General features: G+C 35.5%; 1 protein-coding gene across 1 annotated transcript in view; it reads left to right on the forward strand.

Moving 5' to 3' along the window:
- The first annotated feature begins 1,168 nt into the window (after positions 1 to 1,168).
- LOC107190523 (suppressor of lurcher protein 1-like) overlaps positions 1,169 to 15,451 on the forward strand; it is an 89,841-nt gene continuing 75,558 nt past the window's right edge. The window contains exons 1-2 of the mRNA XM_015579332.1: positions 1,169 to 1,193; positions 4,531 to 4,717. Coding sequence (XP_015434818.1) covers positions 1,169 to 1,193; positions 4,531 to 4,717 — 212 coding nt within the window. The remainder of the gene's footprint in view (positions 1,194 to 4,530; positions 4,718 to 15,451) is intronic.

Raw genomic sequence — 15,451 nt, forward strand, 5'->3', positions numbered from 1 at the left:
CCCCGCGCGACACGACGGTTCCTTTAAAAGTGTGATTTTTCTCCGGCTGATTTGCAAACGTATTCCTTTTTCCACGGTGGCGCGGCGCATTAATGCAATGACACAAAACAGACAAACAAGCGGATGGCACGAATGAATTACGAGATCGAAAGAGAAAAGGTTGACGTGAATGAATGGATCTCTAACAAAGAATTCGTGGCATTAATTCAAGTAAAAATATCATTCACGGTGCTGAAACAATGCAATATTTTCTTACAAGAATTTCAACTAGATTATACGTATCAAGATACGTACATATATACTGTTCCACGTTGATTTTGAATTTTAATTCGTTCGACTAGAAAACGTCTACAGCATAATTTACTACATGATTTTTCGATCATGTCACTGGAAGACAAGAGAACCCAGAAATTTCGTTTAAATTAAATTTAAACGGTAGATTCAATAAAAAAATTTCCGTTAATAACGAACATTAAATTATCACGAAATTTATAGTAGTTCAAATACCTTCCCGGAAAGTTCTGGTTATTAAATATACGAGAGTTCGTAATTTTATATTGGCCGCAGACTGATCACTCCAGCATGTGTCGCATCCACCTTTGAAGCGTCACCGTTTCATGCGTCCTGTTGCAACCGACTAATTACGCGAACACACGAATGAACCAGACAAACAATGAATTTATTACTCTTTGTATTCGATAATGTGATTGTGTATTTGATGATGTCTATTCGAACCGTGTCGATTCATTAAAACGGTGGGCTAGATTTCAATCTGCACAAGGTGATAGATCTTGGAATAAGATACCTCGGTCCATTCTACATGAAAAGGAGGGGGTCGAATGGCATATATGGTTTCGTATGGAAATTCCGGGTTTATGAGATAGATGGTAATAAATATAGAAATTTTGATCACTTAAATTGGCTTCGAACCCACGAAATGACATCGTGGGGTTCATGTTAGATATTCGATTGATGTCGTTGGAAGTGGGAGACGTCTCAGCTAATTATGGTTTGCAGGTTGCAGTGGTTAGGTTAGTTCTTGTTAAATAAATAAAAGGTAAAATTTCCTATAAGGATTGATAATAAAAATATAGTTTCAGTTAACTTGATCACCTGGAATAATTACTTGACGGTACACTTCATGAAAATTTTGAGGCGTGGAACTTAAATGGCATTAAAGGGTACATCTTATGGTACGTGCTTTTTTTGTGGGTGGAGGCATTTCAGATATTTGAAGATCACCTTCCTTTTTTTTTAACGGAATGACCTATTTTTTGTACCATAGATCGATAGAGTATCAAAGTCTAAGTAAAAATGTGTTGGCATTCATACGTCCTAATCCTAATACTTACTATTAGATAGGCCCCTCAATCTCAATACAGTGATTATTTTGTAAATATCTCGTTAACTATTAGATCTAGGACATATCCAAGTCAACACATTTTTATTCAGAATTTGGTACTCTATCAATCTATGGTACAAAAAAAGGCCACTCCATTAAAAAAAAACAAGGTGATCTTGAAATCCCTGAAATGCCTCCACTCACAAAAAAACACGTACCTTATAAGACGTGCCCCTTGATGCCATTTAAGTTGCATACCTCAAAATTTTCATAAAGTATTCTTTTAAGTCATTATTCGAGATGATCGCGTTAGCTGAGACTCCCTATAGATCTGTGTGATATGATCTAGGTATACATTGTGTTTACTTTTATTTTCAAAGCAAAATACTGATTCGGTATTCAGATACTACTAGAAGCAATTAAGGAGTAATACCCTCCTATATAAACTTATATTAAGTACAATAAAAAAATGTTTTTGTTTCTTCAAATTTCCTGAGATTTCTGCAACAAAGCACTAGTATCATTACACTTCTGTATTGATCAGCTAAAGAATGACACCTTGCTTATGGGAATTCATCACGGAATGAAATTGAGCCAATTGTAGATAGGAAGTCAAATGTTGCGAATTCGTGGTCAAGATGTGTTAACAATGGGAGCACCTTAAGCTCGTTTATACTGCGTTGTCAGGCTTACGACCATGTAAATAGTCGTTCGTTGCCTCCATAAAATTTATGACGCGTAGCGAAAACGTGCATATTTTCTGCGGTATTTACGTGTATGTAAGTTATAGATACAATAATGAATGCTTTCGTCGACTGAGAACGAAAAATGTCGACACGAAAATATTATATCATTGTATAACGAGTAAACAACTTTTTGTCATACGTGAGAAATGAAATGAATTCTCGTATTATTTCTATTCATTCGTATTTTATTAATTAATTATTAATTTATTAATAATCTAATACAACTACAGAAGACATGGTAATGTATCTGTCATAGGTGATTCGAACCTTTGACCAGTAAATAGTATGTATCGTGCAATGCTGATGAATAAGTGGAATAAATAATATAAAAAGTCACGTAACAATGAAAACAAAAATAGGAAGGGGCAGAAGACGGATCAAGGGAACATTGGAAATCAATGTTCGATAATATAAAATGTGAAAATCTACGAAAAATGTTACCGAAACCGAAGAGATTATGATTAAATAAACATATGGAAATATACACATGTAATAACCAAATTTTGTTAAATTTAATAACTGGATTTAAATATCGATATATTATAATTAAAATACTGATTATTAAATAACAAAATGGAAGTATATGTAAGCGATTGGAAAATTTTGTATAATTTTAATAACTGGAACTGAATAACAATATGTCATGATTAAAATAACGACAGCTCATGTAATACAAAATCATCACTTGTTAAGCTAGATAAAACCCGAGAATTTGTAGGTCGATAGAGGTTGATGTAAATTGCGGGTTTATTTGGATTAGGTCTACCTCAGGATTCGTGGATGGGCAGTCAGTCAATGGCAGGATCCTGGTTATCGTAATTATCAGTGCCAGAATCGCAATCAAGGATTCCGTACGGATTATGAGTACGATGATAGAAACTGGATTTGCACGAACTCATCGATGTTGGACATCCCAAATCCTTCGCGAGTCCTATTAACAAACTTTCGAACCACGATGTACAGATTGAAGATCTTACTCGAGCCCGTCTATAACTACCCAACACGCCATATTTTGAAGATTAAAAATTGCCATAAGAATTATTCTTCGATAAAAATTCAAAGTCATCTTCACTTTTTTCAATGGCATTATATAATTTCTCTATTCGGTATTGTAGGTGACATCGAAACAAATTCAACGATTTCATACAGAGTTGTTTACTCGGCCAATTTGCTTAGCAAATCATACTTACACTTAACCGTTATGCCTACCTGCGAGCTCGAAAAAAGACATGTACTTTCGGAATTTATTTTTAAAAAACTTGAAGACTTTTTTAAACATATATCAGCGTTCAGAAATATCAACGATCTCCCGGCGGCGTTTTTATTTTAGGCGTTTTGCGGTGACCACTATAACTTCGATTTCGTTTATCTGAAATAAAAAATCCGATCAAATTTAGTTAACATATTAAATTATCTAGTTCCCGATCGTTCATTATCCAGAAAAATTTATTTACGACATAATGGCGGCTGTTCAAAGTCGAAGTATCGATTTTCGCCAAAAAAATTGTTCATTTTTGATCTATAAAATAAAAACTACCGAATGAAATACAAAAACCCACGATCAGGTACTAAATTTTTATGTATAGAATGAGTCCACCAAAGCTGAATCAGTTCGGTGTGTTCGAAAATTTTAAACAGCACACATTATTAACAATTATTGTTATCTGACAATGCCGCTAAATAAGCGATGTATAATTTTTATTTATATGGTCGAACGTCACCTGATACTGCAACAAACAAGTTTATCTATATGGGAGTTATCTTAACATGAAGTACAGGCAACCCTCGTATAATACGGTATTCTCATAATACGGTTTTGCTTTAGTACGGTTCAAGAATTTTTTAAAACAGTGTAGTGTCGGTACTTCTTGAAATCTAACCTTGTTTTTTATGTAGGTACATAATAGTTCTTAATTTCATATAACACGAATTCGCATAACACGGCAATTTTAGGTCAACTATAGGTACTGTACATTTAACAAAACATAATGTCGTGTAAAGCTTGTCATAATTATTCTACAAACAGTCACGCGCATCTGAATTCACAAACCGGAAGAATAGAAACGATTTATCTCCACCTCAAAAAGTGCTCGTATCGAGGGCAATGCCTGCTGCGATGTAATTGGGTACGGTTTCTTTACCGTACGAGCGTTAATTGATTATTCCTGCTAACACATTTAACAAAACATAATGTCGTGTAAAGCTTGTCATAATTATTCTACAAAGAGTCACGCGCATCTGAATTCACAAACCGGAAGAATAGAAACGATTTATCTCCACCTCAAAAAGTGCTCGTATCGAGGGCAATGCCTGCTGCGATGTAATTGGGTACGGTTTCTTTACCGTACGAGCGTTAATTGATTATTCCTGCTAACACGTTTTCTTCTAATATTTGTGGTACATACGCTCAGCTGCTTCGATTTTATTATCTTTTTATTGCAGCGTCACTGTGCAACATGGTCTACAGTAGTGACTCGACGAAAACAGGAGTGGTCACGTCGCCAGGATATCCGAATCCTTATCCACCTAGGACGCATTGTACATACGACTTCCAGGGACGTGGCAAAGAACGGGTCCAAGTAATATTCCAGGATTTAAATTTGTATCATACATCGGGTGGAACGAACGAGTGAGTTTAATACTATTTCTTTCTCTCTTTTCTCTTCTTAGAATATAATTTTTATTCGATTAGAAAATCTTTATTACAGTAATTCCTCGATGAATGCAACACGAACAAATTCTGAAACCAATCGAAACAGAGTAACCAGAAGCTAAGCAGTAGCTCGGCTTCGTGCAAAAAGCAAATGTATGAGGGGCTGAAAACCTTTCCGCCTTGCACACATCGAGACATTACTGTACTACTATTTGTGCAGACATTTTCATTGTCGTTCTTCTTATTTCACGATAAATATTGGAAATCCTTTAATCTTCATAAGAATCGTGTTTTAAATGTTTAGCACTGATTTGAAAATAAATTTGATATGTATTTCTTTATTAACAATAAACGGTCGGAAAATTCAAGTCGTTCAAATAAATCAAACATTACCATTTAAAGAAATAATAACATTTTTCATCAACTTTCGATTACTTCGTCTGTAATTGTGGAATTTAAATAATTCCCGAACTGAAAAACGTAGTTTTATCAAAGTGTTAACGTATTCTGACTGAATGAACAAAAACGATGTTAAACGCAACGAAAAAATATAGAAACAAATTGGAAAAAGAGAAGAGAGGTAAACTTTCGTGTCGGAATTATAAGAACGCATGAAATATATATGCATGTGTCATATATCAAATGAATGAAATCATATTTCGGTAGACCTTGGAAACAGTACAAAAAATATTGGATGGATACGTATATGAAGTATTTCAGACTTATACAATTACGAAATAGGTAAAAACACGTTAACTATATTCATAAATTTCTGCTTAATAAATGGTTTTTTATATAAATATCCATAATCAAATTATAAAGATTAAAAGAGTATGCACATATTTAAATCTTGCAGGAAAGCAACTTACAAACTCAGAGATATTCCCAATCGGAGGGGTCAGAAAATTGATTTTTTTTTAATGCACTTTCTTAAATTATAACATTTTGAAAATGTGTATCTAAAACGCTACGTCTGATTTTTTTTGCCCAATTTCATTTCTTCAGGGTGAAAACATCCCTTGAAGGTAGATGAGTGTTTCCATATTTCCCTGTATATCTTTAAAACCATCGTAGATGTAGAAACATGGTTATAATAAAAATTGAATGGTTTGTTATGCTCCATAAAACGATGTAATTAAATTGATAATTAATAAAAGTGAAGGGAGGATGTTTTTATTTAAACAAAGAATTCTTACCAATTTAATTCCATCGTTTTATAGAGCATAAAAAACCGTTCAATTTTTATTATAACCATTTTTGTATATCAACGATAGTTTTAAAGATATACAGGGAAATATGGAAACACCTATCTACCTTCAAGGGATATTTTCACCCTGAAAAACTGAAATTGGGCCAAAAACATAAATTGCGCTATATACTTCTCTTCAGGTCCCCTACGAACCTGCAAAGTTTTAAAAAATTCGGAATTTTCGGGTTACCGAACTTCCCTTGTGAGATAAATAAATCTGGTCGAAACGGAAGTTGCATCTTAACGAAGAAAGAAAGTTTCGACATGAGACACATTTGACAATTTAATTAAATGGGGCCCCGAAATGAAATTAGAAATGTCACACGAAACAACACATAGGCTTCGTGGTATATGAACACCGCAAGAAAACACTGCAATTTCTGTTCAGTTTTTTGTAATTAATTTCTGACATGATATACGCTGGACTCATCGCGCAGAAGAAATATTGCGGTGATTCCTGCTTTCGACCTAGTTTCCATTCGCGCGACATCTTTAAACAACATCCTCCTCCCCCGACCTTAAAAAGTTAAACAGCTGCAGCGGCATTTCGAATGCAGGAATTTTTCCCTTAATGCTTGCATCACTGCGATGTTCTCGACTTAATTGATGTAATTATTTTTCCTAATGACCTTGCGGTTTGCTTTCACGTAGAATCACGAAGTCGAATTTACATCTTATTTTATTGCACACTGCTTGAATATGTCGAATGTATGAATACATTCAAAAGTTTCAATCCAGTCAAAATAACTTGCTGTAGTTTTTTAGTGGTTCGAACGATTTAAAGAATGTCGTTAATCACTTGAAGATGACAAAAGGAAAGGACAACCTTCGACAAGTTGCACCGAGGCGAACATGGAATCCGGTAATCTCTTGTTGTTGACTGGCCATTGTTTAACGCTAAAAATTATAGCTGGCGAGTAAAGATTCGTGATGCCTGAGCTTTACCAATCGGGTGAATGGTTCCTGCTCACGACAATGCACCCGCAAATTCGTCAATCATCGTCACAGAATTTCTAGCAAAAAAAACATAACTGTTATTAACCACCCACCGTATTCGCCAAATTTGGCACCTGTCAACTTTTTCTTATTCTCGAAAATCAAATTGGCAATGAAAGGAACCTATTCTGAAGAAGTGAATGCAATAAAACAGGCTGTAACCGAGGAATTAAAGAAGATAACGCAAAACAAATTCTCTGAGGCTTTCAAAGCACTCGATGAACGTTTTATTGAGTGTGTAGGTAGGGAAGGAATGTATGTGGGTCATTCCACACTAAATCGATCACTTTGTGCACTCGCTATCAGGGATTTTGTTGAAAATGAAATATGTTGTAATCCACCTGAAATTACGGAGTGTTTAACTCATCATTTTACTGTTCCCGAATTTGTTTAAAAAATACAGGCCATCGAAGTTTCCAATTTTTGCCTATTTTCGTGAAAGGGCGAAGTACTTAGAAATTCATATCTGGGAAACTATTTATCGTATCGAGTTCATTTTTCAATTATTTCAATCTAGAAGGATTACTCTACTCAACTAATTTAGTTCCAATGTAGTCTGCATACATGCATTAACAACCTACTAAATTTAACCTGAAGTGTTATCAAAGCATCTAAACCAGAATAATCATGGCTTTTCTCAACTTTTTCACTTAAATCGCAGTTTTCTTATAATCCTAACGGGTCTTTCCGTTCATCATTGGCTTGTCAAAATCTGTAGGAAATAATATATAACAAATCATAAAAAAAATTCAACCACTTATTGTAACAGAAAACCGCATTTTTTTTTAAATGTCAAGTTTAACATAGATTTCGAAAGTCGTGACTTGCATACTTTACAATCTCTTAGCTTTAACCTCGAAAAAGATTCATCCTTCTATCTTATTTCTATCAAAAGTTCTACGATTTTGTCACAAAAATGAGCAACTTGTTTCACTGCCCACCGCGACTCGCTTACCTAAAGCAGGGGTATACGTCAGTTTTATAGCTCCTCGTGAGGCTAATGTTAATTCCTTCATCTTTCTGAAGAGCTCATTTTGTAGCTGAGATCTCAAGGTATATGACTATATTTTTTTAATTTAAACACCCCTTGTCTGTCGCAGAGAAAATCGGAAAAAGAATTTGTTTATAATTTTCATTATTAAAAAACCAATTTTTCATATAACAAAAAATTGTATAATAGAGCAATCTTTCTAGATTCGTATAATCGAAGAACGAACTCGATATGATAAACAGTTTCCGAGATATAAATTCTTAAGTACATCGCCGTTTCACGGAAATGGGCAAAAATCGTAAACTTCGGTGGCCTGTATTTTTTAAATAAATTCGGGAACAGATAAATGATGACTTAAACCCCTCCTAATTTCACATGGCTTACGACATATTTCATTTCGAACAAAATCCCTGGTAGCGAGTGCAAAATATGATCGATTTGGCCTGGAATGACTAATATATAAAACTGAACAATAAAAGTTCCTTAATCAACAGAATTCAATTTTTCATTACATCAGTTTTGAAACCTTTTAAACACACCGTGTGCTTAAGGCCGCGTGCAACAAACATTAACGAGCACGAAAGCATACCAAGGGAAAAAGCACGTCAGCCAAAACAACTCAATTCTGAAAACAAACGTTCATCGATCGAACGTTCCGCATTCCATTCCGGCGAGCAGATCGATCGATTCCCCTTTCCTCCTGCGAGCCTTTTTCCCGCTCAGGGAGAAAAACCATGAGAATCGGAGACAATCGTCGTCGGCGTCCGCGTCTCTTGAACGTTAATTTAACTTTGCTTTGCGACCGGTAATGCCCAGAAAGAACTGTACGGTGCATACGAGCGCCATTTCCGTCCGTTTCGGGGGCGCAATCAAAAGGCAATGTAGAATTTGGCAACCGCGATCCTGAGTTCTGCTTGACGTACCTTCAAATACAATTTGCACAGAGTGGATCGAGTGGTGTGCCCGAATTCCGCCATTAGTGTGCCGATTGATCGACGAGTTCGTTCCTCGTTGTCCAACGATGAGGATCGGACGTTCCTCGAATTCTGCTTGTCCTTGTGAAAAGCACCGGGAACCGGACAGTTGCGATCGATTTCACAGACCAGGCGTGTAGTTGTGCGTGTGTCTAGTGTTTCTAAAAGGCTCCACGTATATAAAGACAATTCCCGCACACGTACGCGTTACGGGACCGTGTCACGTGTCGCCACGTTGCTGATTCATCGGTGGAAATAAAAGTAATGAAATTTAGTTGAATAACTAAATTGCGCGGGAGTGTGAAAGATGAAATACTATGCCCCTGTTTCAGGGGGGACGATCTTCCACGGTCGTTTAGTCTGTTTCATATGCATCGTGATTGAACGGAAATTGATATCGATGAATAGTACGTACTAATCCGATGTTAACATATTGTTTTAACCTTTATGTTAGTAAGCCAGGAATCGGGTATCTATTTCAAAGTTGCGTTTAAAAATTGTTTACAGTCCTGTGGAAATACCGCAAAACTGCTTTGAATCTCCGTTCTTTGAATAATTTTATGTTTATATTTAGAGGACAAAGATGTACACAGAAAATATTAGGTATGAACACTTGAAACGTGTTTATATTTAAGGGAATGTTGCCAAAGGACCATCGCTTAAATTGGACCACTACTTTAACTTGTCATGTGCAAGCAATTTCCACCGTATGATAGACAATATGTGTTGTTATATTCAGTTAGTTACTTATTACTCTAACAATAATGACACATATTGTCTATCATACGGCACAAATTGTTTACACATGACACGTTGCAGTAGTGGTACAACCTAGGTGATGCTCTAAATTCGACAAACTTTCCTTACGTTTGTTCAAACTGGATATCCAGGTACCCATGTAACGAAAGTTTGTGTTCAGTGGACTACAGGATAGATATAACTATAGGGAAATTTCATGGGTAAATTATGCAGAATACAAAATGCTTGACTAGTATTTGTTTATTTATTAATTCATATTATTAGACATGTTTTACACCTTATAAATATGTTTGTGTTCGTCACAAACTAGTCGCTTGTAGCTCTTGCAATTCTTGGATCCTCTACAATTAGTTGGAGCAACATGTAACAAGATCCTATTACTTTATTTCTGCCAGTTGAATTTCATTGTGGGGTCATTCCACGCTAAATCGATCACTTTTTTCCCTCGCTGTCTGGGATTTTGTTCAAAACAGAATATGATATAGTTCACGTGGAATTAAGGGGGTGTTTATGTTATAATTTTTCGAGTTTCGAAATTGTTTGAAATATACAGGTCTTTCAATTTTGCGATTTTTGCCCATTGTCGTGAAAATGGATTGTATTTATGAATTTATGTCATAGCAACTATTTATCGTGTTCGGTTGATTGTCCTGTTTCAATCGAAAAGGATCATTCTGCCTGAATAAATTTTGTTCATATCGTGATATCATTTTTGCAATACTGAAAACTACAAACAAATTCTTATTTTACAAATTTCGTCTCGAGGTCACGTTTTCAAAAATTCGAAAAGATACTACCGTATTCATTGACGTGTTTTCCATAAAATAAGCAATATGATATACATATTTTTAATCAAATAGCTTGATCATTGAAGTAGTAGATTAAGCTAATCCTTATTTTACAAAAATAAATAATTCCCCGAAAAGGGCATGTGTGATTTGAGGAGAATTTCTGAAAAGTTTATCGAATATAATGGAACGTACTCCCATGATTAAAATCGTTTAGTTTAAAGGTGACTTCATTAAACTTAACCATTACTACGCAAGAACTTTCCGCGGGATCTGATGTTAATCATTGGAGTGCGACGTACTCCGAAATTAAACGATTTCTGTCGACGACACTTACGATGATTACTGGTTCGTGACGACAATCATTGCTAAAGAATTTGTTTCATGCGCAGCGAATATACTCTATGAAAATATTCATTGTTAGAAACCCACAATAAAATTTTAACTTCCATCTTTTATTACATAACATATAATATATGCGCATCGCCTAATTGATCTAAGTTTTATTCAGATAAAACTGCACCTTTCATTCACGCCAACGCATAGTGATCAGTTTCCTCTTCAAAGTGGGACAAAATTTTAAAAATCAATTTTATTAATGAAAGATTTTTTTATTCAAAAATGGATAATTTTTATTTTACTTTGAATTTTGTCCCAAAGATTGTGTCAAACTGAAAAATATAGTTAAATCAGCAGAACATTATATGTATACTACTCTCTTTTTCCTGCGCCCAACGTTTTCGAAGAAATTTTAAAAACGCCTAGGATAAATTATCAAAATGTTTTTTTAATTTTGAAAATTGAAATGTGTCTTTATCGTCTTTTATCAATAAAGACTAAAATAAATATGTATTTTGTATTTGGAATGCTAAAGGACCATTGTTTTTAAATTTATAAAACTTCTTGAAAACTGCACAATTTTGATAAATTATTATAATGAAAGTTGATAAATAATGTGTAATAAGGTAAAAAAATAAGAAAAAAAAGGGTTTAATCGAAAATAGATGATTTATTCATATATAACTTTATTTATTTACTAATGTTGGCTTCCATACAGAGTCTCCTTTTTATGAGGTTTTAATTTAACTTCGCTACATAACATGTTATGCTGTGTGATATGTAGACGCAGCTTTACAAAAACTTTCCAACAGTGAATATGCGCCATAGCACTCAAAGGGTTAATATTTAATTTTACTTATTCCTCTAGTAAACACCATCCATTAATCTGATTTGTTATCGAATCTCGCTTTTTCGGATGTCTCTCGCACCCGTCCAAAGTCTTATTTAAATCCAGTAAAAGGGCAGTTCTCGTTCGACGTCTCGACGGGCCATTCGAATCTCTCCCGAATAGAGTATTGGGAATCGACAGGGTGTTGCCCCGGTGCATCGAGTAAAGAGTGACGTGTAGAGGTCGAAAGGGGGTGGGTTACGTCGGAACGGTATTCGGAGAATCTGCGTATAACACAACGGTTGCCTGACAACAGCAATTGCGATCGGTCATCTCCTCGTTCATTTTCCACGTGCTTGGCCTTAAACGCTGTTTGATTGCCGCTGGTACGTTTCACCGTGCGGTCACTCGAGCTGTGTTCCCATGGCGTTGTAATTGTTGCCGTTTCGGTTACGGAAAATCGAAACAATTGCACGCAAACAACGTTATGCCTGTGAAAATTGACGCCTGTGAACGACAACGTAGTGGTGAAATCATATGTGAATTAATTAACATGAAATTCCCTTTTTGTAATGTAATCACGATCGGAATTATTTTTTTGATAGAATAATACAAAATGAGACGATATTTGTGGTAGATACAATAAGATGGGTGGTGATATGTATAGAGAAAATTGAATTAAGTGTTAAATGTATGCAGAGTGAGTCAGGAGAAGGAACTATTTTGGAAGACGATAGAATGTGTCATTGTACCAACAATGAATACAGGGAATAACAATACAAATACAGCTGTTTGAATTTTGTCAAGGTACAATACTAAATAACGCATGTGTTACGTTCGTAATATTAAGTTGATATTTCTAATTAATGAATAATGTTAATACTAGTTAATATTAAGTATTACTCAGCAAATTGTTGAAAACTCTAGTCAACACTTTCAGATTGGATGTTCTTCGGTTAGGAACTCTGCGACGATATTAGCACCTGCAGCAATGGCACTTCCGTCGCAAAAACCATTAACGTACATCATATCTTATATCTTATGCATATGTTTTACATTTCTATATTCGTTTTTTTAATTCTTCAATTGTTAACTAGATCGTGCGGGGTACTGTTAGGGCATCAGAAAAGAGGAAAGGGATTTTAAACGAAACAATATTTGCAAATGAATTAATATCATTGTTTAAAAGTCCGAGAACACCATTTTAAACATTTAATAAAATGATTCTCTATCTAGAATACGTTAAGTTTTCGACGACTCCCCAAAGTTTCTCTTAAGAAAAATGTTTTTCATCATAACTTTTTAATTATACATATATGTAGAACAAAAAAATGTTTTAAATAAATGTGATTAAGTTCAATTTATAAAAAATAAGGTGGGCCGCCTTTGCGTTTCTAGAAGCCTCCTCAGAAAAATTTTATACACGCCAAATGATTAACTCCCTTGTCCCACTTAATGTTGAAAAATTTCAAATCAATATTTGCAGTGGTTTCGAAGAAAACAGGTATTAAAATTTCTGTCGAGCTCAGCCTGTAGATATATACTTCGATAATATCGCAGATATTAAATGTTAAATAAACCTATAGATTATTATTGAATTAAAATGTAAACTTTTTTTCCATTTAAACCTAATTTGGAAATGCCATCATTGCATAGAAAGGTTTATCCGTATCCTCCTTTTACCAATAAACGGTCCTTGTAATGGTTTCATCCTTCAGTCTCCCAACAAGCAAGGTAATACATAAAAATTAAATCATTTAAAAACTTGAGACATTCTCAGACTGTTTGGCGATCGCGCAACAAGTCAATAAAAATTATTCGCCACGAAAGGAAAAAGAGTTTTTCATTAGAAAAGTACCTCAAGTGCTTTCCGTTTTACATCCGTCGAGTATGGACACAGACGCGCGCGTAGCGTGGGCACATTCAAATGCAGGAAGGGATTTCGGTGAATAGAACGTGGAGAGGTCGCAACCAACATCTGATTTTCCTGGCCAGCTTCCTTCCAATCATCCGAGTGGATTGGTCGAAATTTTCCTTGAGCGACACACACGCCACCGACGTTCATGCGCGTCTCGACGTACATTCATTCCGTGTGCAGAAAACGCGCACAGAGCTCGACCGTGCGCGTAACGTTACACGAGTGCACACGGGATGGGGTATTCTTTATATCGCGGCGGCTTGCACGACTTCATCGGCCGAACGCGAGCCGTAAAACTGTGCATTCGCTTGCTTAAATTCGCCCGCAAAGTGTTAGATTATGGGCAGAATTATTGAGAGAACAAAGCAACGTACCCATGGAGATTGGTTTGAGAATCTACTCAGCCGAGAAACATGCACGGTTTACGTAGTTCATATAGCATTGTATATCGTCGTATATGAACAGAATAGATTGGTCGGACTGTGCCAAAATAATATTTGAGATCTTTCTTCTTTATTTCTCTCATTCTTTCACGTTGCGTGAGTTACAAAACATTATTAACGACAATGTTCAGTTACATTGTACTTGTAAATTGTTCTGTTTCTTTGAAAAATTGGAGCAGGAGCCGTATTCTTTTTATAGTAGAAGTTTTCTTTTAAGTTTTAGCTTATATTTCTTTGTTGTCATCTCGATTATTTACTGCGGTGTATAATTAAGTGGTTGACAGTTATTTTTACGTTACATCTGTCACAAATTGGACGATTATTTTTCGAGGGCGAATAAAAATGGATACGAACTGAATAGAGTGGTCGGACTGTGCCAAAATAATATTGGACATCTGTATCCATAAAATCAGCGAAGTATTTATTTTCTTTATAAATTTTATTTTTTGGTGCATAACTCGTGTGGCATATGGTGCTGCGTTAACTTTATTTACAAAATGTTTCTTATGAGTAATTAAGGTTTTTATATGTTACCTGATACCCTATCTACTAACGTTGATCACGTTAATAGTAAAATTGACAATGATTATACGCCACTTTTATTATATATGTTAGTAAAAAATACGAATGCTTATAACTTGATGAAAGCTAACTGATAGAGTTAAAGAGCCAACGAAGGGGAAATACAAGAAACTCAGTATACGCTTCTGTATTGTTTTTTATCAAATTCATATCAAATTCAATGTAATTTATTCAATCCTCCCCAGTCTTCCTTACTTATTAATGAACAGTAACGGCTACGAACGAACTAATTGATTTATTTGGGCCTGGAAAAAAAGTTCTCGATCTCTCTGAAAAGTCCCCCTCCCTCTCAAAAAAAAAAAATACGCCATTGATTGCGGAGTTGGAACAGCCCTGAATTGATCGCGCCGCATAATTTCTCACGAAAGATTTAAGCGTGTATCGAGGGCGCAATACTTCTCGCGGAAACAGACGAACATACTGAATCGTGGGGAATGGGCAAAAGAAAAAGAATCGGCGAAGAGAGAATCGAGAGAAAAGAAAAGGCGTGAGAGAATCGAGGAGACGGGAAAGAAAGAAAAAACGAAAAAGGATGGGACAACGGAATTTAAACGTCGGCGCGAGGTGGTAGTAGGGGACCCAACGGAAAAACGAAGGTCACGATCGAAGAATGTCGGGCCAGCGTCGGGTTATTGCGCGAAGTTATGCGGTAGTGTCGCCAGTGTTGAATATAAAATTGGACAATACGCGTGGGCGGGGTTGTCTGCACGCGCGCACGCGTTAGCATTCCCGTGGAAAAAGCATCTTGATTTCTGTGTGTTCTAACGGGACGTGAAATCAGTAGCAAATGGAAATACACGGTGGTCTACGAGGTGAAGCTTCTTTTGTCGACGAAATGAAAA

Source organism: Dufourea novaeangliae, unplaced genomic scaffold (assembly GCF_001272555.1).
Source record: "Dufourea novaeangliae isolate 0120121106 unplaced genomic scaffold, ASM127255v1 scaffold187, whole genome shotgun sequence".
Lineage (NCBI taxonomy): Eukaryota > Metazoa > Arthropoda > Insecta > Hymenoptera > Halictidae > Dufourea > Dufourea novaeangliae.